Source organism: Apodemus sylvaticus, chromosome 1, assembly GCF_947179515.1.
Source record: "Apodemus sylvaticus chromosome 1, mApoSyl1.1, whole genome shotgun sequence".
In the NCBI taxonomy this organism is placed as follows: domain Eukaryota; kingdom Metazoa; phylum Chordata; class Mammalia; order Rodentia; family Muridae; genus Apodemus; species Apodemus sylvaticus.
The window spans coordinates 192,445,531-192,470,200 of NC_067472.1; the positions used below are offsets into that span (position 1 = coordinate 192,445,531).

A 24,670-nucleotide genomic window follows, 5' to 3' on the forward strand; every position below is an offset into this window, starting at 1 on the left:
GCTCTGTGAATTAACCCATTGCTCTCTGCTCTTTGTTTGTTTGTTTTGAGGCAGGGTTTCTCTGTGTAGCCCTGGCTGTCCTCCAACTTGCTCTGTAGACCAGGCTGGCTTCGAACTCAAAGATCCACCTGTTTCTGACTCCCGAGTCCTGGGATTAAAGACACGAGCCACCACCGCAGGGCATATTGTCTGCTCTGAACTGTGGTTCTAAATAGCTGCTTCAAGTGTATTTTTCTTTGACTTCCCCTCAATGGTAGAAACTGTGGACCAAGCTAAAAGCTTCCTCTCTTTGGCTGTTGTTGTTTTGGTTTAGTTTAGTTTTGGGTTCAAAAAGTAAGTGTGTGTGTGTGTTTCCAGATGCCTGGTGCACATCCATCTGTAATCCCAGCACTCTGGGAGGCAGAGGCAGGTGGATTTCTGAGTTCGAGGCCAGCCTGGTCTACAGAGTGAGTTCCAGGGCAGCCAGAGCTACACAGAGAAACCCTGTCTTGAAGAGAAAAAAAAAACCAGATGCCTGGCATGGGTGTAAGCATGGCGGTCCTATCTCCGGGAGCTTGGAGTTCCAGGCAGTTGTGAGCAACCTGGTATGGGTGTTGAGAACCGAACTTCGGTCCTCTTCAAGGGCAGCATCCAGCCTTGCTGAGGTCATCCTTCTGGGTCCCGTGTAGGAAACCAAACCCTAAGCAACTAGCCTTCACCAGTCGGGAGCTGTGTGTTGGAATCCCATCCCAATCCTCTTCTGGAAGGGACCTATTTTCCCTCTCCAGAAATCGTTGGGGCTACTGACCTGTAGATGATGCCCTGGTTGTGAAGGAAGAAGAGACCTATGGCGATTTCGGCAGCGTAGAATCTGGAGGAGCACGCGGCAAGTCAGAAGGTCAGTAACAGGGTCGCTCCTCCCACCTCCCACCTCCCACGCCCCTTCACCACTGCTGAGACTTACGCTGCGTGGGGCTCCTTAAACTTGCCCAACTGCTGAATGTGGTACATTAAATCACCCCCAGTGACGTACTCCATCACAAAATACAAGCGGGTCCTGAGGAGGAGTGGGTGTGGCTTAGTAGCACACAAAAGATCCTTTTCCTTTCCTTTTATCCTTTCCTTTCCTCTCCTCTCCTCTCCTCTCCTCCCCTCCCTCTCCCCTCCCTCTCCCCCTCCCCCCTCCCCTCCCCCTCTCCTCCCCTTCCCTCTCCTTCTCCCCTCCCTCTCCCCCTCCCCCTCCCCCTCCCCCTCCCCCTCCTTCTCCCCTCTTTCTCCCTCTCTCCCTCCCCTCTCCCTCCCCCCTCCTTCTCCCCTCCCGTCCCTCTTCCCTCCCTTCCCCCTCCCCCTCCCCCCTCTCCTCCCCTCCCTCTTCCCTCCCTTCCCCCCTCCCCCCTCCCCCTCCCCCTCTCCCTCCCCCTCCCTTTCCCCTTCCCTTCCCCCTCCCCCCTCCCCCCCTCTCTTCCCCTTCCTCCCCTCCCCTCCCCTACCCCTCCCCTCCCCTTCCTTCCCTTCCCTTCCCTTCCCTTTCCTTTCTTTTCTTTTCTTTTGAGATTTGATTTCTCAGTGTAGCTCTGGCTGTCCTGGAACTAGCTCAGTAGACCAGGCTAGCCTCAAATACCTACCTCTGCTTCCTAAAGCTGGGATTAAAGTTTGTACCATTACCATCCCCCCACACCCACCTGCCCCTCCCGCCTTTTTTTTTTTTTTTTTGAGTGTTTTGCCTGCATGTATGGATGACACCACATGGTGTGCCTGGTGTCTTTGAAGGTCAGAAGAGAGCATTGGATGGCCTAGACCTGAAGACTCAGATCATTGTGAGCCACCACATGGATGCTGGGCACTGAACCTGGATCCTCTGTAAGAGCAATACGTGTCTTTAACTGCCGGGGCATCTCTCTAGCTCCAAGCTTAAAATAAATAAATAAATAAATAAATAAATAAATAAATAAATAAATAAATAAATAAATAAATAAATAAAGAGACACAGTCTCATGTAGCCCATACTAGCCTTAAACCCACTGCATAACTGACAAGAACCCTAAACTCTTGATCCTCCTGTGTCTACCTTTCAAGTGATTACAGATCTTTCTACCATTTGTGAACAGCTCTTTCCTCCAGCCCATTGGGAACAGACTTGGAGACCCCCTGATCCACTCAGCCAGTAATCCAGAGGAACTGTGCAGGTATATAGGAAGGGTCTGATATTCTAACCCTGGAACCTCAGACTCTCCTCAGCCTTATTTTTGTTACTTGAATAAACTAGTTTTCTGTGTCATTCACAGGACTTGACTGAAATCCAAGTCAGGCTTCCATTGAAACCGTTAGATTGTTTTTGTAAGCGGGTGAATTGCAGATGGTGTGTGCATGTATGGGTTATGTGCACGGGTGAGGTCAGAAGGAGATGCCCATCTCTTTCACTCCAATACGCCGCCCTCTGCCTCCCGTGTGCCAGAGTGACAAAAGCGTGCTACTGCTTGCATCTCACTCTGATCAGGGAAAGTGAAGTCATACCCTCTCCAAGCCCTGAGGATTCTAACTTCTTGTACAGTCTCTCCCTCTCAGGGAAATACTCTGTTATGACTCATCCTTCAATCAGAATCCCAAAGTGATGAGCTCACCCTGGAAGCCGAATCATTCTTGCCATGCCCAATTAAAATAAGAGCTGGGGATAGGATTTGGTTGGAGAACACTTGCCTAGTTTGCCTAGCTTACACAAAGCCCTGGCTTTGATCCTCGGCATGGAGTAAACAGGCTCATTCTCAAAAAGAAGAAGAAGGAGGAGGAGGAGGAGGAGGAGGAGGAGGAGGAGGAGGGAAGGAAGGAAGGAAGGAAGGAAGGAAGAAAGAAAGAAAGAAAGAAAGAAAGAAAAGAAAGAAAAGAAAGAAAGAAAGAAAGAAAGAAAGAAAGAAAGAAAAAGGAAAGATGGAAAGATTTACATCTAAGTCATTAGTCTTTTTTTTTTGTTGTTGTTTTGTTTTTGGTTTTTGGTTTTTTCAAGACAGGATTTCTCTTGTGTAGCCCTGGGTGTCCTGGAACTCACTCTGTAGAACAGGCTGGCCTCAAACTCAGAAATCCCTCCTGCCTCTGCTTCCCAAATGCTGGGATTACAGGCGTATGTCACCACCGCCCGACTCTAAGTCATTAGTCTTAAAACCACTATCTACAGGCATTGAAAATTGAGCTCATAGGAATCACAAAGGTTCTGGCCATACCCACTGAGATCCCTAAACAGCCTCAGCATCCCCACCACACTGGATCCCACCTGTATGGCCACATTCATTCATTTTTAAACTTATTTTGAATTATGTATATGTGGGGGACTTATATGTGCATGTGTACAGGTATCCTCAGAGACCAGAGCATTAAATCCCCTGGAGCTAGAATTACAAGTGGTTATGAACCACAGCACATGGGTTCCTGAGGACCACACTCAGGTCTTCTGCAGGAGCAGAATATTCTTCTCATTAAGTCATTGCTTGTTCATTTTGTTCTGTTTTATTGAGACAGGGTCTCACTATATAGCTCTGGCTGACCTGGAATTTGCTCTGTAGAGAAGGTTGACATGTAACTCAGAGAGAACCCCCTGCCTCTGTCTCATGCATGCCAGGATTAAAGACATGTAGCATCACCGCCAGCCTTATTCATTTATTTTAGTAATTTATTTGTGTTTGCACATGTGCGTGGTTACATGCTGCATGTGGAGTGTGAGACTGTGTGAGCCCAAGCATCCCATGTGGTGGTCTCTTATTGCATTGAAACGGGGTCTTTCACTCAACTGGATGCTCACCAAATGACAAGGCTGGTTATCCAGAGAGCTCTTGGGACCTACTCGTTCTCTGATGCCCAATGCTGAGGTTACAGAACACACAGCCAAGTCTGACTTCTTAAGTGAGGGCTGAGATTCAAACTCGGGTCCTCATGATTCTGAGGCTAGCTCTCTGACCCGCTGGGCCATCTCTCAGCACTGACCGCACTCTGACCTCAGCCTTCTAAACTGTGACCCCGCCCCTCCTTCCTCACCGGAGTCTGAAAGGTGGAGTGCAGTTGTGTGAGAAAGTGTGGCCGGCCTCCAGGACCTCGGCCTCCCAGCGCGAGCACGCGCTTCTCCACGAGGGTACAGTCGACGTCGTCATCCTGGACGATCACGTCCTTTTTCAGTATCTTGATGGCATAGAGCTCATCGGAGCCTCTGCGCTCTGCCAGCATTACCTGCAGACAGAGGTCAGAAAGGGCCGGCGTGTTTGAGAAACTCGTTGCTGCAGGGCCTACACTGTGCTTGACACAGAAGACAGGATCGAGTTTTCCTCTCTCAGGGGGTTGGGTGCTCTGAAGTTGCATTTACTTTCCCCTCAAGAAAAGTATTGGCACATACGATTTTATTACAATTATTTACTATGGGGAGGGGCGTCAGTTCTATCATTCCACGGCAAGGGTCCTGGGGATCAAACTCAGGTACTCCAATTTGGTGGCGAGTGTCTTTATCTCTTGGTGGCAAGGGCCCTTACCTGCTGAGCGATCTTGCCAGCCTAGCATTGAGACATTTTTAGCAGAAATCTCCAGATACTCCAACTTAACCTAACTCATCTAGGGACACAGGAGCCCTCAGTTGAGTCACCCAACCAAACTCCCTCCCTAAGGATTAGAAATCCAATCTCTCTGCGGACCTTCTCCCATTCCCACCAAGAACCCCAGAAATCTGACCTTCCCAAAACTGCCTTTCCCTAGAACCATGAGGAAGCTGAAGTCAGAGATATGCAGGCGTCCTGGGGTGGCACCAAAGAAGCATCGCTTGGAGTCCGTGGGGCTGGGGGATGGAGAAGGGATGGGGGAGGAAGAGGGGCCCATCTGCACTCTCTGTGAGAAAGGAGAGAGAGAGAAATGGAGAGGAAAATGGCGTTATCCTCATTCTGTACTTAGCTTAAGAAGTTTCTCTGGCTAGGCTCACCTGCAACCCCAGCAGTACGGAGCCTGAGGCAGGAGGATGTAGAGTGTAAGGTCAGTATAGGCTATACAGGAAGACCTTGTCTCTGAAAATGAGAGAGAGACAGAGACAGAGAGAGCGCAGACACAGTAAAAAATTAGAAAAGGGAAGGAGTAGAGAGAGATTGCAGAAGGGTAGGAGGGAGGAAGGGACTCTCTAGCCTGTTGAATTTATTATCAAACTAACAGCTAGAATTCTGGCCTATATAAAATTTCACCTATTAGTCTCTAAACTGGAACTCTTTGAGGGATTGACCAAAACTAGTGGGCTCTCATTCCCAGGTTTTCTGGAGGTGTGGCTTCAGCACATGGACTGAAATCAAGATCCAGGTTGAGACTGCCTGCTGTGGTTCTGGGGACCACACTGAGTGATCGGTGACAGAGTTCTCTCAATCTTTTCCTGCCTGAGCCCCCGAGCGGTCGAGGAGGGCAGGGTCCCACGACTGAACTGCATCAGCTGCCACGCGTGTCCCTCTGTATCCACTGCCATTCTTTCTGATATGTTCTCTGCTCTGCAGGCAGAAGGGCCAATTTAAAAATAAATAAATCAGGTCATGTCTTCCCTTTGCTTTCAAAGGCTCTAACAGCTTCTGCGTGTTAAGATTTTATTCCCTACAGCTTCAAAACCAGGCTCTGACGGGTCCTGGGTGTTCCTCTTCCCTGTCCCTCTCCGTCTGTGATACAGACCCTGGCTGGACTCATTCACCTGGTTCTCTATGTCACCTCAAGGCCTTAGGAGGTGACACTGAGCCATCTTGAAGCCTGTCCTGTGCCATCTCCTGCAAACTGTTTCTCAAACCTTCTTTAGACCAGAATCAAGTATCTCCTTTACAGGTTTTATCAGGGCCAGATGCCTCTCTTGACGTCCCTGTGCCACCATGGACAGCTCCTGCATGGCCCTGAGTAATTGTCATCTCTCTGTCCCTGTGACTGGCTTACTCCCTGTGAGATCCTACACGGGAGCCTGTTCACTCTCAAACCTGGAGCAGAGATGGGCTTCAAGGGAAAAAATAATGCTTATGTGTTTGCACATGAATATATACATGAAAATGCACTGAGATGGATGGGCGGAAAGACAGACGGACGGATGGATGGATGGATAGATGGATGGATGGATGGATGGATGGTGGAAGGCAGGAATATAGAAAGACAGGAAGAAACAGAAAGATGGAGTTTTTGCCTTTCTTTTGTCAAGCTCTCTTGTAGCCAAGCCCAGCCCCAGACTTGCCATGTAGCTGAGGATGACCTTGAGGCCCTGATCTGCCTGCCTCTACTTACCAAGTGCTAGTATTACAGATATAAGTTATCCAACATGGCTTCAAGAAGGTTTTATTATAGGGTGTGTTCTTTTGAGGAAAAAGTAGTCTGACCTTCTGGATTTGGGACCCAGCCACCAACTCTTAATCCATTGTAGACCAATGTAAGTGTCATATGTATAATTTCTAGTAGAATTAGAAAGAGTTGGTGATTAACATATGCAAATTACTTAGAACAGTACCTGGCATGCACCTTTTTACCCAGTACTGGGCCTTGACATGCTAAACAACAAGCACTTAAACACTGAGCTGTATATATCCAGCCCTCTGAGGAACCTTTACATGGAGCTAGTGAATGAATCCAAGTCTCTCTCTCTCCCTGTTTCTCTCTCTCTCCCTGTTTCTCTCTCTCTCTCTCTTTTCTTTATTATTTATCATCCATTTTGAGAGAGAGCTTCATTCATACTGTAGCTCCTCATGGCATGTAATCCTTCTGCCTCAGCCTCTTCCGTGCTGGGACTACAGGTCTGGACTACCATGCCCTGGCTATCAAAGATTCTTGTGTATTCTACTACTGTTCTACCCCATCAGAACGCAGCCCAGAGTCTGTCACATAATGGGTCTGCTCTGGTAATACTAATGGTTGCTTACTGATCGTGAAAACAGCTGTGGACAACGCTACGCGCAGTCATATAAAAATCATTGGTGCTCATCAACTAAGCAGTTAGTCCACACTGGGTATGGTGATACATTCCCTGACCCCAGCACTAGGGAGAAGGAAGCAAGATCAGAAGTTTAAGGTCAGCCTCAGCTACATGGTGAGTTTGAGGCCAGCCCGGGCTTAATATCCAAATCATCTTATATACAACACAGCTCAGCCCAGAACTGTTCCTTATTGCTTGGCGTAAAAACCATCATCCTCTTGAGAGATGGCAAGGCATCCTCTCTAAAGCCATCTCTTTCCCTTCCCCCACTGCCCTTGATCTAACTTCACTGTCTTTGTTACTCCCAGTTCCTGTCTGGCTCCTACCTCAGAGGCTCACGCACACCCCTCTCTCTGCTGCAGAGCCCTTCTCTGGGGACCTCCACTCATTGTCTTGCTTACCCTTTACCCACCAGTCCCTTTCTCAGGGAAGCCTTCTCACTGCTAGCTCACATTATTATCAGCAGAATCCCCAGTGCTTCTAGAAGAAGATTGCAGCGTTACCAAGAGAATTCCCAGTGCTACTCAATGCTCATTGTTTTTCCTATCGCCTAAGATGCCCTAAGATGTCAAGCATTTGCTTGTTTGTTTTTAATAATAAGAGGTTTGAATCTGAAGTTTCATGGATTCCAGGCAGGGACTCTACCACTGAGCCACGCCCCCAGCCCTCACTGGGGGACTCTAGGCGGGGCTCTACCACTGAGCCACGCCCCCAACCCCTCACTGGGGGATTCTAGATCGGAGCTCCACCACTGAGCCACACCCTCAACCTCTCATTCAGGGATTCTAAAGAAGAACCCAACCGCTAAGCTATAATTTGACACACACTCGTTCTCTTTTACTTTTATTTTGAGACAGGGCCTCGCTAAATCGCCCAAGCCATCCTTGAACTCCTTCTACCCTCAGGCTGCTGCGGAACTCACTCTGTAGACGGCAAGCCATGATCCTGTGCTCTTCCTGCCTCAGCCTTCAGAGGAGCTGGGATTGCTAGCCTGCACCACCAGGTCGGACCCGATTTACTCTATATCAGACCTTACATCTGGGTGAGTTGTATGAAGGAGGGACTGTTGCGTCGCGTCTTTTTGTCAGTTGCATAGAGATCCCCCATTGCTAGATCCGTGCCATGTTACACAGAGATGTACTAGCTTTGAAACCGCAAAGGAGGGCTATTTATTGCCTCCCTCCTCCTCCTCTTCCCCCTCCCTCCCCTCTTTCTCCTCCCCCTCCTCCTCCTCCCCCTCTCCCCCTCCTCCTTGTTTTCTTCCTCCTTCCTTCCATCTGCACTCTCTAGGAAGTTGTCCTGACTCTCGGGCTGTACTGGCTCCCTGGTGCGTGAAGCTATTTCCACCATCAAACACAATCCTGTTCTGACGTCTCAGGCCGTCTCCTTCATTAGAGAAGTGGCCTGATTCTACGTTGGCACCATGCTTCAGGAAACAGTGAGGGCGCGTGGATGGACACAGCAGTGTCCTGTCCACAGAGAGACAGCAAAGCTCAAAGAGAAGCCTTCACTGTCCGCCCACTGTTGAGGATAGGATAACTCCTCCTCCAGGCCTTCCAGGTTCCCTGACGTACCTGTAATTGAGCTCAGATACCTATGATGGTGGCCCGGTCTCATACGGTCACTAACTAACGTGTTCAATGTATGTGTTCAGAATTGAAGGCAGGAATTGGGAAGATACATCCAAAGAAATCTGAATGATACTCACCTCATACAATTCCAAGGGGTAGTTACAGGCCTGGAGGAAAAGAAAAGCTACAGTCAGGGCCCCTTGAAAGATTGGTAATTGCCCTACAGCAAAGGCCCATAAGGGCCCGCAACACCCCAAAGCTATGGGGATGGGGAACTACAATTCCCATGAGACCCTGTGGCCTAGACCCCTAAGAGTTGAGAAAGGAGCCCTGGAGTCTTCTGGGAATTGTAGTCCCAGTAACAGTGGTCTACCAGGGTTATAGGGCAAAAGCCAGCTCTGTAGTTGGGGGAGGCTGGGCTGGGCTCCCCTGGGGAAGCCAGTCAGTCGGTCAGGGTACCTCAAACTTCTGGAGGAGGCTGCAGTTGTCAGCATCGGCCACCGGTACATTGTAATATTCGCCCTCCTCCTGGTTCAGTAACTTGTACCTGACATACAGACGGAGACCAGGGCCGGGCGGGCAGGGATGGGAGAAGCAGGGCACCCATGGGAGAGGCAAAGACATCCAAAGGGAGGTAAGTGACACAGAAAGACCGACACAGAGATGGAAAGAGAGAGAGAGAGTGAGATAAGAAGAGAGGGGAAAGGCTGGAGAGGAGAGAGGAGGAAGCAGAGAAGAAGGAAGAGAAAGGGGGGAGCTATGTTGGACGGTAAAAGGGGGAAAGATGGCGGCCTAAGAGAGACCATATATGGAGGGAGAAGGTGACTCTCCAGCCCAGCCTTGGTCCTCACCATCCATCCACAGGTGCCTTGAGTAGCTCTGAGACACCAAAAGACATGGCGCCCATGAAGTCATTTCGGGATGTCCTATCCCAGTCCCACACCTCCACGCTCAGCCGGCGCTCCACATCCCCTGGCTTCAGGTTGCTGTGGGAAGGGCAGGAGCCGAGTGAGGAGCCCAAGCCATGGCGTCCCACTTCCTTACCCCAAGCACGTCTGACCCCAAGACTGGGCAGTCACAGATTATAACTATCACAAGCTCCCACCATCCCGCCCAAACTCTTGGCACCTTCTCACGGCCTTCTGGTTCTTTTTTCTCTCTCCCCAGAGTTTCTGTCCTGGCTTTTCTCTCTGTCCTTATCGCCTACCATCTGCCCCTCCCCCTCCTCTTTCCATCCGTCCTTCTCTCTTCATTCCCTCCTTCTTCTTCCCTTCACTTACTCCCTCCCTCCTTTTCTTCCTTTTGGCTTATTTGTTTGTTTATCTGGGACAGAGTCTCTCTGTGTAGTCTGAGCGAGTTTTGAACTTGCCTCAGTCCCCAAGTTGGGACCTTTGCAGGCGTGCACAATAATGCCCAGCCTCTTCTTGGCTTTCTCTCCCTACATATTTGCCTCTGTCTGCTTGACCCTCTGTCCTTCTCTTCCTGGGCCACTCTCTATTCCCTTCTCTTCCTCTGGACTTTCCTCAGAACTTCCTAGTTTCTTTCCTGGTCTCCTCACTTATTCCGAGCACCTATCTGAACAGCAGCTACTTGCCCATCAGCTTGCTCTCCCAATCTCTGTGTGCTTCCTTAGCAATTTAAATATTTTGTACCCATAGGACCATTTTCCCTGCACGTGCCTATGCGCCACGTGTGTGCCTGATGCCCATAAAGGCCAGAAGAAGGGCATCAGGTCCTTTGCAACTGGAGTTGCAAGCGGCCATGCCTTACAGGTGTTGGGATCCCACGTTCCCTTAAAGAGTAGAACTCACTCTTAACTACTGAGCCACCTCCCCATCCCCTCTGTCTATTCTTGTGAGTCCTGTCTTTCTAGTTCTCTACCTGTCCTCTGATCTCCTCATTCTGACAAGGGAGAGATTCCCAGTGAAGGGAAGTAAATACCTAGACACCCGTCTCTTGGCTCCCTCTCTCCGTCATCACATTCCTGTCTCCCACCTTCTCCTGCCTCTTATTAGAGATGTCCTCTATCCTGACACGCCCTCCTCCCTGGCATCCTGGGCTTGCATACTGCTAGGACCCTCAAATCCTTCTCTTTCTCAGATCACAACCCCAGAGCTCACAACACGAAGGTCTCATTCCACACGGGATTCAGTGTGGCTTTCACGGTCTTTGTCTTCTGTTTTGTCAGGTTCCGAGGGTCCGGGATGAGCTTCAGTTTCACGTAGGGATCAGACAGGCCATTGGGGTCCATAGGAATGAGGTTCCGGGCCTCACCAACTGAAGGTAGAAGGCAGGGAAGGGTGACTTGAGTTAGAGACCCAAGAAATAGCTCCCAAGCTTTCCATAGCTAGGAGTCAAGACCTGGGGAGCACAGCCAGCGAGGTGGCTCAACTGGTGGAGGTGCCTGCCACCAATCCTGATGATCTGACACGGGTATGAGAAAAATGGCTTCCCCCCCTGCCATTTTTCTTCTGACCTTCATACATTCACTGAGAAACAGAAGACGTGTGCACACACAGGCACACATACAAATGGATAAATGTTTGAAATAATAATAAGGGACTGAAGAGATTAGCTCAGCCATTAAGAGTACTTGTTTTTCAAAGGCCTGAGTTTGAATCCAAGCACCTACATGATGACTCACAAGCATCTATAGCTTCAGTTCTAAGGGTCCTATAGATCCTTTTTTGGCCTCTATGGGCACCAATTATACACATGATGTTCACCATGCTCACACAGAAAAACAAAATAGATCTAAATATAATCTATTTTATATTTTATAATTTATATATATATATATAATATATTTTATAATTAAAAACCCAAAGAATTCAAGGTCAGTCTCCTTTCTCTATGTCTTATCTTTCTACCACCTCTATCCAGGGCATAAGGCCTATTGAATGGAGTATGTGCCCAGAAATCATACTCAGTATCTTTTCTGTCACTAGGACTCAGGGGTCTGGAGTCTGACTCTCCGGGGTAAGTCAGATCTTGCTACTCATCCCACCCTCTCAATGACGACTAATTGGAAATCTAGATTAGGGGTGAGGGGTCAATGGTAGAGTGATTGATAAGCATGAATTCCAAGATTCAATCCCCAGTACTGGGGGGGGGGGGGAACTTTAGCATGTCTAGAAACTCATTTGGGAAGTAAAGCCAGGCAGGCCAAGGTTCCAGATCAGTCTCTGCTACATATCTAGTTTGAGAACAGCCTGGGCTATATGAGACCATACCTGAAAGACCAAGGCTGAAGGCAGGTCTTCTGCTAGAAAGGGAGTGAATAGATGGAACCCAGACACCAGAGTGGGGGTGGGGTAAGAAGGATGTAGGCTGTTGTCACGGTAGGGGGTATGCATCCTGGCTCCTGGTATGGGACACCCTGGGTGAGTTCAGTCAACCTCAGTTCCAGGTTGGGGTGTGGCTAATGAGGAGGCACAGCCTCACCAGTAATATGGATCTCATCTGACGTGGGAGCCCGGATTTCCAGTTGGAGACGTCCACGGCGCTCCGTGTGGTCCACGCCGCAAAGGGAGGGCACGCTGCGCACACAGCGTCGGTGCACATTCATCTCGCAACCTGGTGGAACAAAACCGGGGATAGCATTTCAGGCCCGGGCCCTCACCAACCCCCACCTTAAATTTCCCCTAAACCTCAAACTTTGCACTATGGTTGAAGGAGAGCGCCCTCTAGCGCCTGATCTGGGTCGGGGCAGCAGACATCCTGTGGGACACACTCACAGGAACATTTCATGCCCTGGTGCACCAGCCCGTAGAGGAGGGAACCACAGTGGTCGCAGAAGGTGGGACTGCTGTAGCTGTGCAGACGGAACTTGTGCTTGTTGCGAGGGTCCTAGGGAGCAGAGAAGATTCATTTAGGGACATAGGGGCTGGAGGAAGGACTCTAAAATCCCGAGAGAGGTGACTTTTAAAACAAATTATTTTTATGTATGCATGTCTGCATGTGAGTGCAGTTGCAAGTGGAGGCCAGAAGAGGGCATCAGATCCCCCTGGAGCTGGAGTAACAGGAAGTGTGAACTTCTAGACATGAGTGTTGGAAACTAAACAAAGGTCCTCTGGAAGAGAAGCAAATGTTCTCAACTGCTGAGTCATCTCTCCAGCCTTGGAACTTTTTGGTTTTACTTTTAGACTTATGAGATAGGGTCTTATTTAGTCCGGGCTGGCTTTAAACTCAAAATGTAGGATGACCTTGAGCTCCTGATCCTCCTGCCTCCAACTGAGATTGTAGGCATGGACCACCGGGGCATAAAACTACCAAGAGAGAAATGTCCCTAGCTAGACAGAAGCCTCTTAGTTATTCTTCCTTTAGCCCTGCTCTCTGTTAGTTTTTTGCTTTATTCCCTGAGACCCTGCTGTGTGACCGGCCCAGAACTGCATAAATACAATTAGGAATCTGTCACATGCAGGGCTTGGAGATATAGCTCTATAGACTGCCTCTCTAGCATTCAAAGCATCTTCTAGTTCCCAACACACCATAAATTGGATGTGGTGGTGCACGCAGGAGGATTAGGAATTCAAGGTCACCATCCATTGGCTTCGGGGTAACTTCATGACCCTATTTAAAAGAAAGAAAGAAAGAAAGAAAGAAAGAAAGAAAGAAAGAAAGAAAGAAAGAAAGAAAGAAAGAAAGAAAGAAAGAAAGAAGAAGAAGGAAGGAAGGAAGGAAGGAAGGAAGGAAGGAAGGAAGGAAGAGAAGAAAGAAAGAAAGAAAGAAAGAAAGAAAGAAAGAAAGAAGGAAAGAAAGAAGCCGGGCGGTGGTAGTGTACGCCTGTAATCCCAGCACTTAGGAGGCAGAGGCAGGCGGATTTCTGAGTTCAAGGCCAGCCTGGTCTACAGAGTGAGCTCCAGGACAGCCAGGGCTATACAGAGAAACCCTGTCTCAAAAAAAAAAAAAAGAATAAATAAATAAATAAATAGATAGATAAATAGAACAATAACAGAAACCTCTTCCTAAAGGAGGGGGATGAAATAGTAAGCACAGTAAATAATAAATAAATAGCATGGTAAGAAAAATGACTGTATCTGTTTTTTAAGGGAAAGTAAGCATGGGTATGGAAGCCAGTAGTGCCAGTCTGCCATCCCAGCTTTCCTAGTCAGGTAAATCAGAAATTCAAGGCTAGCCTCGTCTACACAGAGAGTTCAAATCCAGCTTGGGTAACTTCGTGACACCCTCTCTAAAAAATGTAAAGGGGCTGGAAGTGTCGCTCAGTGATAAAGCCATTGTTTGCTATATATGAGCCTCTGGGTTTGATCTCAGTACTTCAAAATGAAGCATTGGGTGGGGTTGAGGAAAGGCCGGAGAGATGGCTCAGCGGTTAAGAGCATTAACTGCTCTTCCAAAGGTCCTGAGTTCGATTCCCAGCAACCACATGGTGGCTCACAACCATCTGTAATGAGACCCGATGCCCTCTTCTCATGTGCTTGAAGACAGAGACGGTGTTCTCATATAAATAAAGTTAAATGAATTTTTTTAAATATAAAAATAAAAGAAGGGGGTGGAAAGAAAGAAAGGAGGAGTAGGGGTAAGAGAAAGATGGGGACAAGGATGAGAAAGGAGAAAGAAGGAGAGGACAGGAAGAGGAGGAGCTAGAGGGAGAAAAGGAGAGAGAAGTGAGAGGGAGGAAGAAGAAGTGGAGGACGGAGAAAAGGAGGAAGAAACAGAAAACCTGAAATTGGAGGCTCAAGAAGGTGTAGTCAGGGAAGGTCTCACTAACAAAATGTCATTTGGTCAGAGCATGAGAAGATGAGACTTCCCAGGATTCTTCACACACACCCCTCCTCCTCCTCCTCCCCCTCCTCGTCCTCCTCCTCCCTCCTCGTCCTCCACCCCTCCTCCTTCCCCTCCTCCCCCCTCTTCCTTCCCCTCCTCCCCCTCCTCCTCCTCCAAGTTGCTCTCTGAGGACCTTCTGGCTACCCTTAGCCCCAAGTTCTCCATTCCCTGTCTCCCTGAAGGCTGCCTTCTCTGGGCCCCATGTGAGACAAGAATCCGTTACAGCAAACACCAGAGGGCCTGGCCAGATTAGTGGGAGACTCACAGCAGAACTTAGTATGTGGGACGTGCCCGCTGCTGCAGTCTGACAGCAGTTATTGGTGCTGTGATCGTTAGGATGGGGTTTATTGCTGGCCTTGACGAGCCAAATAGGAGCCAGGCCACTTCCCAGATGTGTGATTTTTGAACAAACTCATTTCCCAGTTTTGAGCCTCGGCATCCTTCTCTGTCAAATGGAAATAAACATTCTTTCTGTGTCTTGAAGCAACACTAAATGTCCAGGGTCCAATTATGCAGGAATTAAGGACATTAGCCAGTACCTTCCTCAATCACATTCTGCCCTACAAGGTAAGTCCTGATTCTTAGATTTGTTTTGTTTTGTTTTTGTTTTTGTTTTTTTGTTTTTTGAGACAGGGTTTCTCTGTGTAGCCCTGGCTGTCCTGGAACTCACTCTGTAGACCAGGTTGGCCTCAAACTCAGAAATCTGCCTGCCTCTGCCTCTCAAGTGCTGGCATTAAGGCGTGTGCCACCAACTGCCTGGCAATTCTTAGAAAATTATTTCCTCCCTCCCTTCTTTATTTCCTTCTTCCCTTTCTCTCCTGCATTTTTCTTTTCTTCCTTTTTACAGGCTGGCTTGGAACTTACTGTATAGGTTGGGGTGCCCTTTAAGTCTGGATCTTCCTACCTCCACCAGTGAGATTCCAGGTGTCCATCGCCCTGGCCAGTTTACACAGTGTCAGTGATGGGACCCAAGACTCTGCCACTTAGACTACAGCCCCAGCCTCAGACTCACCTGACTCTTGAGAAAACATTGAGAGAATTATCCTAAAGAGAGAAAAATTCAGACATTCTTGGGCTTTTATTTATTTTTGTGAGATTTCTAGCTTTAGTTTTTTAGGATTTATCATTTTACATCAATGAGTGTTTTGCCTGTATGTATACATGTACACCATGTATATATTCTTTGTGTTCACAGGGGTCAGGGGAGGGCATTTGGTCCCGTGGAACTGGGTGGTTCTGAGCCATCATCTGGAAGCTTGGAATTGAAACTGTGTCCTTTGCAAGAGCCACAAATGCTATTAACCTCTGAGCCACCTCTCCAGACATTAGTTTTCTATTTTGAGTGTGTGTGTGTGTGTGTGTGTGTGTGTGTACATGTGGAGATCCGAGTATAACTTGCACTTGTTCATTTTCTTCTTTTAAAATGTAGGTCCCAGGGATGGAATTCAGGTTGCCACCCTTGGCAGCAAATGCCTTTGCCGTCTCAATAACCCAATATTTTATTTACTATGTTCCAGATGCCATCTCAAGTGTTTGACGCACCTGAAGCTTGGAAATGACCCTATAAGTAGGCACAATTCTCACCTCAGTTGAGAGAGGTGCCCAGGAACTTAAGATGTACTGTAAATGATTAAGCCAGCCGTGATGACACACACCTGTCACCTCAGAATCTGGGAGGCTAAATCGTCATCTATCTGTACAATGAGGAGTTTGAGGGCAGCCTGGACTGCGTGATAGAGAGACCCAGTCCAAAAGCAAAAGCAAAAACAAAAACAAAAACAAACAAAACAAAACAAACAAACAAAAACCAAAACAAAAACACAAAAACAGAAAAACACAGGGCATGGTGGTGCCCACTTTTAATCCCAGCACTCAGGGGACAGAGGCGGATCTCTATGAGCCAGCCTGCTCTATAAAGTAAGTTCCTGGCCTAGCCATCTATGGCTATATAGTGAGGTACTGTCTCAAACAAAACAACATAAACAAGACCTTCAAAAGAAAGAAAGAAAGAAAAAAAAAACCCTTTAACCTCTCCCAAAGAATGGAGAAAACTTTTAAATATATTTAAAATATTTGATAAAAGAGAAAGATAGAACACTGCAAGAGATAATTCCTCATTTAGAGAGGACTGGCTTTCGCATAATGTGTTTTAGTTCAAGAGTGTTTGCTCAGAATATAAGGAGGAGGAGGAGGAGAGGAGGAGGAGGGGAAGGGGAAGGGGAAGGGGAGGAAGAAGAAGAAGAAGAAGAAGAGGAGGAGGAGGAGGAGGGGAAGGGGAAGAAGAAGAAGAAGAAGAAGAAGAAGAAGAAGAAGAAGAAGAAGAAGAAGAAGAAGAAGAAGAAGAAGAAGAAGAAGAAGAACCCAATCTAATCTTACGAGCAATTATCCAGATTCAAGCCTACACTGGGTGTGGACGAGCTGAAGAGTATGTATGTAATCAGGACGTCATAAAACACAGATGGCGTTGGAGGCAAGCAAGTGCACAGGCAGGCAATAAACACATCCCAGGGCTGGTACACAGTGGTACTCAATTTGTGTTCAGTGGTACTCAAAAAATGTAGTCATACCCTGTATGCAAATTGTTTTCTTCAACGGACAAGCTAGCCGGTGCCTCATGAGCCCCGGTGAATCTTTCTGCTGGCCTTTTTTTTGAAACAGTGCCTCCATATGTAGCCTAAACTGTCCTCGAACTCACAGTGCTACTGCCTCAGCCTGCAATCACCACCCCCTCCCCCCAATCTGTGAATCATGTAGCTCTTTCTTTCCTTGTATCACATTCTGGGAAGAAACGCTCTCTGCCGAACGATCAATCTAACATAAGATTGGAAATGTCTAGATTTATGCTACCTGGTTCAACAATGTAGCTGTTCAAATTTAAATCAATCTGAGGAAAACTGAGTTTAGATTTCTCTTCCTCAAAGCATCCCTGTTTCATGCCAGCTGCATGCCGCCGGTGGCGACGGTAGAAAGAAAACATCCCCCTTATCGTGGGCAGTTAGTGTCACTGGCCACTGTTAGGTTACAGATGCATTTAACAAGGAGTTTCGGAGGCTTGGTTTAAAGTGAGGGAGAAGAAAGGAATCGGTGTCCAGAGCTAACTGTGCTCTTCAGCTCCTGCTATGCAGAGGGAAGGACAGGGTGAGGTGGTTGTGGATCTGAGTGCATTCGTGTGCGTGTGTGTGTGGTGTGTGTGCCTAGTGTCTGTTCACTGTGGGGTCTCTCTAAGCCTCCCTACACATCTAAACATCTTCTGTCTCTGCCGCTTCCTTTTTCACACACACACCCGATTAAGATAGGTCTTATGAGGTTGGAGAGATGGCTCAGCGGTTAAGAGCACTGGCTGCTCTTCCTAAGGTCCTGAGTTCAAATCCCAGCAACCGCATAGTGGCTCACAAACATCCATAAGGAGATCTGATGCCCTCTTCTGGTGTGTCTGAAGACAGCTACAATATACTCACATATAATAAATAAATCTTAAAAAAAAAAAAAAAAGATAGGTCTTATGTAGCTCAGGTTTGCCCAGAACTATCTATGCAGACAAAGCTGGCCTTCAATTCTCGATCCTTCTGCCTTCACCTCTTATGAGCTAGGATAACCGGCTATTGAATTTCTCTTTTCCTACCTTTCTATCCAGCCTCTGAGGTTCTGCCTATTTCACAATTTCAGTACTAGCATTGATCTTTCTCTCTCTCCCACATTCCAATTTTCTTTAATTTCCTCTTCCCTGGATAGCAGTCTCATCCATCCAACGATAACTTTTGCTCTCTTCAACCCCTGTTTCCCTCTCTGTCCCTCACCTGTGTCCCCAGCCTCTCCCAGGCCCCTTCCCAGTCCCCCTTTTCAGGCCAAGGGCAAGGAATCTGGGCCAGACTAGCTCTCTCTATCTCTCCAGCCCCCCTCCCCTCCCAGCCTTAAAAATAGCAAGAGAAATTGGGACGGACGCCGAGGGGGTGAGGGCGGGGATGTGGCCCGAGGAGGAAGAAGCAGGTGTCTGGGCACTCACGTCTGTCTGGGGGCCCTTTCCAGCGCCTGGACACTCGAAGGTCACAAACTCGTGGCATCGGCGGTGGACCACAAAGCTGCAGACTAAAGATGAGAATGCAAGAGACACGGAGAGAGGGAGGGACAAGGGAGAGACCCCCACCCCACCCCAGACAAAAACAGCCAGAAATTCCAGTCCAGAGAAAACCACAAACAGAGGAAGTCCCACACGGGCGGTCCAATGAAAAGAAAATCAGACAGGAGACCCAGACCATGTGGAGCCAGACGCAGAGGCACGGAGAGTGGGACCCAGAACCCGGAGAGATAGGCTTGAAGAAGAAGGAAAAGAGACAGAGAAACAAAGTAACACAGCCCCCAATGTGCGTCTGTGCACGGCGTGCGTGCACACACACACACACACACACACAGAGAAAGAGAGAGAGAGAGAGAGAGAGAGAGAGAGAGAGAGAGAGAAGAGAGTAACAAGAGAGGAAGACAAGTTTTGAAGAGAAACAACAGAAATATCCTTAGACAAGGGGACATAGAGAACCGGCCACTTAAACCGAAGTGAGTCTGGGGGTGCTGCTTCGGCCCACCTCCCACCTTGAGTCACTCTGTTCTTAGCCAAGTGGCAGCTGGTGTTTTAGGATTCGCCCCCTATTCCCAGCCCCCACCCGCCCATTAGTGACCCCACCCGGCCTGCCCCTGCTTTAGGATGAATGGTGTTGTCATGGTAACAGCAGTCTTGGGGGGGGCTCTGACTTTGCATCTCTGAGCCCCTTCCCCCTTCAGCTCCCCCTTTCCAAATCTCCCTGTTCCCATGGAAACAGATTCTCCAAATATCTGTCCCCACCTGGAGCCGGCCGAGGGAGGGGCCCCCAGCACCACCTCCGCGGTGGCCCTGCCATCAGAGTTTCCTCCCCACCACAAGCTGTGTGTCTCTGCCACACCCCCCGCCCAGGGCTCCCCCGCGCCTCTCTGGGGACCACAGAACACGTGTGTCAGCCGCCTCAGCGGTGAGGCCCCAGCCTCCACCCTCAGGGGTCCCAGGAGTCCAGGTTCCAGCTCCTACCTTGACATTGTAGGCCCTGCTTTCCAATGCCCCTGGAAGAGTCAAGGACCTAAGGTCAGTGCAAAGGGTACCCGGGCCCTCCGACCTTGCAAGACATAGGTTTGCAGTTTCCCAATCTCACCCGACTCGGAGTCCCAGTTGCCTTCTCCAAGAACCCAAGATTTCTAGTCCTAGCTCCTTTTCTCTTGGACCCTAGAATCCAGCTCCTGGCCCCTCCTCCCTCAGACCCAGGAACCCAGGTTTCCACCCCCTCCCCTGTCATTAAGCTCAGGAGTGGGAGCTGCAGCCCCTCTCTGCTTAATCGCTTGGGGGCCAGTGTGACACGACTGTTCCCAAGTCCCCTCCTTCTCCAGCCCTCTCCCCCAGCCCGCTTCCCTCACCAGATGAAGTCGGTACAGTGACTGCAGAAGGTTGGCTGCTTGAAGAAACGAGCGGTGAACTTGTGGCTCTTCACCTCGTGGACCACCTTCTGCCTCAGCGCCCCCTTTCTGCAAAACAGGGGTCGGGGTCCCCCCTCTGAGTCGCCTCCGCCAGGGCCCAGACCCGCCATGGCCCCAGGATCGCAGCAGGGATCACGGGCTGGCCCTTTTGCTGAGGAAACAGGTGGACAGCGACAGGGGGACTCCGCAGACTGTGAGATAGGAAGGACAGGGGCGAGGCACCTAACGGTGCGTAGCGCCGGGCAGAAAGCAACACCCAGGCACCGGCTGCACCGACGGGGAGAAAGCGGGTGGGGTCAGACCAGAAGGCTGGGGCATCGAGGAGCCGCAGGCACGGGCGGCGGCGGGAGCTTCGCTCTCCGCACCTGCTGAAATGTAGAAGTCGGGGGTGGGGGAAGGCGTTGCCATGACGACCAAGGGGGCGGGGTTTCAGTTTAAAGGCGTCCCCCCCCCCAACCCCGGACAGATGCCCCTCCCTCCGCTCCGCATGCACACTTCCATTCCTCAGGCTCTATGCGAGGAGGAGATGTCCTCTAAGCCTTGTCCAACCCCTTTCTCCCAAAAAAATTCCAGCCTGTCATCTTGGCCCCCACACCCATCTTCCTCCCCCACTCAGTCGCATGGGTAGGTCTTGTCAGGATCTAGAATCTGGGGCAGACCTGTGTGTCTCTGGGCATATTAATCTTTTAATCAAGAAACTTTGTCTTCAGTGCTGAGGACTTTCTGACGGACACGGAGGCTAGTGTCCCATTCTTTGTGATGTTTCGGGCTCTTTATCGCGCTGGGAGCCTCTGGGCTTGGTGCTATGCCTCCGTCTGGGTGTGTCTTCTCTCTCTGCCTTCTCTTGTCTGTTTTCCTCTCTTTCTTCTTTCCTGTTTCTTCTCTTCATTCTCCCTCTCTGCTTCTCTCCTTTTCCTGTTCACGTCTCTCCTCACGCCCCCCCCCTCACATGGTGTACTGGAAATGTTTTCATTTCCATCGTCCTGCTTTCCCGGTCTTCGCAAAGAAGAATTTCTGTATTCACCTTTGCGGGTTAAGTTCAGGGTTTCCCGATGTCCGTCACTCCCTGCTTCTGTATTTCTCCCTTTCTGTCGCCAGGGGTCGCTCTCTCCGAGTAGTCGCCTTGTCCCTTCTGTCCTTTTCTCTCTGAGCCATTCAGGGTTTTCCCTTTTGGCCCTGTGACCCTCTTTATTTCTGCGGGTCCATCTCCATTCCTTGTGACTCAGTCTCTAGTGGTCTCTTCTCCATCCTTGCCTCGCTGCGACTGTCTCTGGGGGAATCTCGACTCTCCTCGGCGACTCCCTGGGACTGTCTTCCCTTCGTCGTCTCTCCCTCCTCTACCTCCCCGTGACTTCGTCTCTGGGATTCGCTCCACTGTGTCTCTCCCTACGGCTCTCCAGGGGGAGGTCTCTCCTTTATCCACGTCTCCCTGTAACTCTCCATCTCTGAGGACCAGTCCCCTCGTATCTCCCCATGACTATAACAGAGTATATCTTTCTTGACTCTGGATCCCCCTATGCTCTGTCTTGGGTGTCTCTCGTGTCTCCCTTTAACTGTCCACCTGCGGAGTTCTCCCAACTCAGTCTCACCCTGGGATTTCTTATGCACACGCTCAGGTTTCCTCCCCGAAGTTCTCCCCCAGGTCACGCCCCACGGTGCGCCTTTCTCCAGGTTCCAGCCCTCCTCTGGGTCCATTTGGGCAGGAAGCCGTTCTGTGGAGTTCTGGCCTGCCAGAGGCTGTCGAGCTCAGTGCACTCTGGGACTTAGAGTTGGGGCCCTCGTGTAAGCTATTCTTGGGACGCAGAGGAGAACTGCTTCTCCCGGCGTGCAATGCGAGTCAGGCTAGCCGCTGCGGTGGCGCCGAGGTCTGTTCAGTCTTTGCAGTTTTGCTGAGGTCGCCGCGGAATTCCAGAAGGTGCAGGGGAGGTGAAGGAATTAGAGTCAATCCTCAAGCACCCTTCTAAACACAGAGTTCCCTGACCACGCCTCAAGCCTAGAGATGTCCGTGGTTCCCTGGGGCGACGGGTGGAGGGCACTAGGAGTTCAGCTTCTTCCTCTGTTGCTTTTCCGAGTTAATACAGCAGATCACTGACTACTACAGTTCTATTTTGCTTTTGGTTTTTTTTTTTTTTAAATAAGGGCTTGCACATATTTAAATCCAGACAGACAGAGGCAGGAGGACCTCTGCGAGTTGGATGCCGGCCGGATCTACATAGTAAGTTTCCAGACCAGCCAGGGCTACATGGTATCTGATAAATAAATGAATAAATAAGTACATCTTTGTGTATTTTCTGGCTGGCTTCAATCTGGTTAGGTAATCGAAGATAACCAACGTCTGGGCTTCCTGCCTTCACCTCCCCAAGAACTGGGTTTATGGGCGTATCATCAACCGTGGAGTAGGGGGCTGGGCGTGGTCAGGTACTGGAGATTGACCCTGGGGTCTTATGCTTGCTCTGGCAAGCACTCTACCAACTGATTTACACCACAACCCGCTACCTGTTCTTTCTTACATCTCCCAGAACCGGGGTACAGAAAGGAGTGGCTGTGATGCCCTCCTGAGAACGGGAATTGGTGTAGACACACGTCTTGGTAGGCACTGAAGAACTAAGACTTCTCTTAGTGTGTGCCCTCGCTGGCTCCTCTCCCTGTCCTTCCTGTTAGGTCTCAAACGTGAGGCAACCGGTTAACTGAGGTGCTTATTTAGCATATCAAAGCAGACCTGGCCGCCAGCCTCTCCCAGCATCCCTCGGTTAGAGCAAGCCTGTTAGAGCATGGCTGGTATACCCCACCCCCACACGAACTCCTCCAGTTCAGGGGCTGGGCTGCTCTTCCACCAGTTGCTCTCCCCTATATAAATAACCCAGACATTTTGGTTACCAGGCCCTCTTTGTCTATCTTTTACCCACCTGGCCTCTTGGTCTCCTAGCGTCCCACCCCCTTCTTCTCCGCTCCCTTTATGTTTCACATTATGTTCTTACCTGAGTCGCTCTGGACTCTCCTAGATGTCCCTGCCTCTCTCTTGAGCAGTCAAGTCCTTTCCGTGTGGGGGGGGAGGGGAGGTCACGGAAGCCAAAGGGTATCAGTGGGTTTAACCTAAGCTACCTCTCTTGAAACCTTAGTTGTGAGCTGCTGATGTGGGTGCTATGAACTGGACTGAAGCATTTTCTTAGTTGCAAAAATCGCCTCTCCAGCCCCAGGACATTGTATTTCTGAATTGCCAAAGTGGTATTTTCTTCCTGAGTCTGTGTGGGTTGCTAGGGATAGGCCTGCCAGGGCCTTTATACACGCTAAGCAAGTACTTTCCCTCTAAGCTGCCTGCCAAGCCATAGTGCCTTGTTTTTCTCAAGGACTCATGGGACTCTCTAGGGGAGAAATCGAGTTCATGTCTTTCCTAGTCAACCTTCCTGGTTTCTCCTTTTGAAGATTATAAAATGTATGAGTAGGGCGGTGGTGGTGCATGCCTTTAATCCCAGCACTTGGGAGGCAGAGGCAGGCAGATTTCTGAGTTCGAGGCCATCCTGGTCTACAGAGTGAGTTCCAGGATAGCCAGGGCTACACAGAGAAATCCTGTCTCGAATATATATATATATATATATATAATGTTTGTGTGAGAGTAGTCACGGAGGGCAGAAAACGGTACCATCTGTCATTTCCTTTACTGCCTGCTTGTCTAAGGCAGGAAGCCGGCAAGTGACCCTCTGTGTCCCCAACTTCACCATGGGCATGTGTGGCATGCATCTGAGGGGATGCTCAGCTTGTTTCTTGGGTCCTGGGCCCTGAACCCTGGTCCTCACACTGCGAAAGCATGTGCTTTTAACCAAGCCCTGAGCGCTCAAGGCTCCCATTCCCCATCTTGAAGAATTAAGAAGCCTACTGGGCTATGCAATACAGCTCAGCTGGTAAAGTGCTTGCCCAGTTCTGGGCTCCCCCCCATCCCCCTACCCCCAAAAATGGCATAAACTGGGTGTGGCGACCTATGCTTGTAATCCCAGCACTGGAGGAGGTAGGACTTGGCTACATATTGAATGTGAGGCCAACCTAGTCTTCATGAGAGGAGCTTAAAGGGGTGGGGGAGAGGGGTGGGGGTGGGGGGCTGGAGAGATGGCTCAGTGGTTCTCCTCTACAGGACCTGGGTTCAATTCCCAGCACCCACATGGCACCCACAACTGCCTGCAACTCCTGTTCCAGGGGACCCAACACCCTCACACAGACATGCACGCAGGCAAATCAACAATGTACATAAAATAAAAAATAAATTATTGCTAAGGTTGGAGGAGAGACCCAGGCTCTGCCACTGTTTTCTGATGAGGCCAAGGTTGTCTTAGTCCCACCCCTCTTCTGTCATCAACTGAAGACTCTGATCTCACCCCTCTCTTGGAGTCCTTCCTTCCTCCCCACCCACCCACCCACCCACCCCAGAAAAAGAAAGCATGAGTCTTCTTGTTATCGTTATATTGAGTTTTTTTTTTTTAAAAAAAATTATGGATGTGACGGGTAGAAAAGGGTGACGGACAGCAGGAGCTACAGAAACCCAAAGCTCCAGAAAATTAAAAAAGAATATATATACACATTTATATTTCTGTATGTGTGTGTGTGTATATATGTGTGTGTGTGTGTGTGTATACATATATATATATATATATATATATATATATATATATATATATATATATGTATACACACACATACACACACCAAGTATGTGAATCCCAGAGAAGCAGAAGCAGCAGCATGAAGCGACTAGGAGGGGACCTGGGTTCACGGACAGCACACACAAGCCACTCCAATCCTGAGAACCCCAAACCTATCTCCCATCCCCAAGAAAAGATGTTTAAGAAGCGTCCCTCTTAAGCGGGGCTACAGAACTGGGGTCGGGGGTACATCTGTCGTCTCAGCA

General features: G+C 49.4%; 1 protein-coding gene across 1 annotated transcript in view; it reads right to left on the reverse strand.

Moving 5' to 3' along the window:
• Prkcg (protein kinase C gamma) overlaps positions 1–20,096 on the reverse strand; it is a 24,394-nt gene extending 4,298 nt beyond the window's left edge. Inside the window, 13 exon segments of the mRNA XM_052160143.1 lie at positions 784–850; positions 944–1,077; positions 4,003–4,191; positions 4,684–4,836; positions 8,631–8,660; positions 8,953–9,040; positions 9,345–9,479; positions 10,614–10,770; positions 11,938–12,069; positions 12,231–12,342; positions 18,284–18,366; positions 19,334–19,365; positions 19,714–20,096. Coding sequence (XP_052016103.1) covers positions 784–850; positions 944–1,077; positions 4,003–4,191; positions 4,684–4,836; positions 8,631–8,660; positions 8,953–9,040; positions 9,345–9,479; positions 10,614–10,770; positions 11,938–12,069; positions 12,231–12,342; positions 18,284–18,366; positions 19,334–19,365; positions 19,714–19,883 — 1,482 coding nt within the window. The 5' untranslated portion in view covers positions 19,884–20,096.
• Between the last annotated feature and the right edge of the window lie 4,574 nt (positions 20,097–24,670).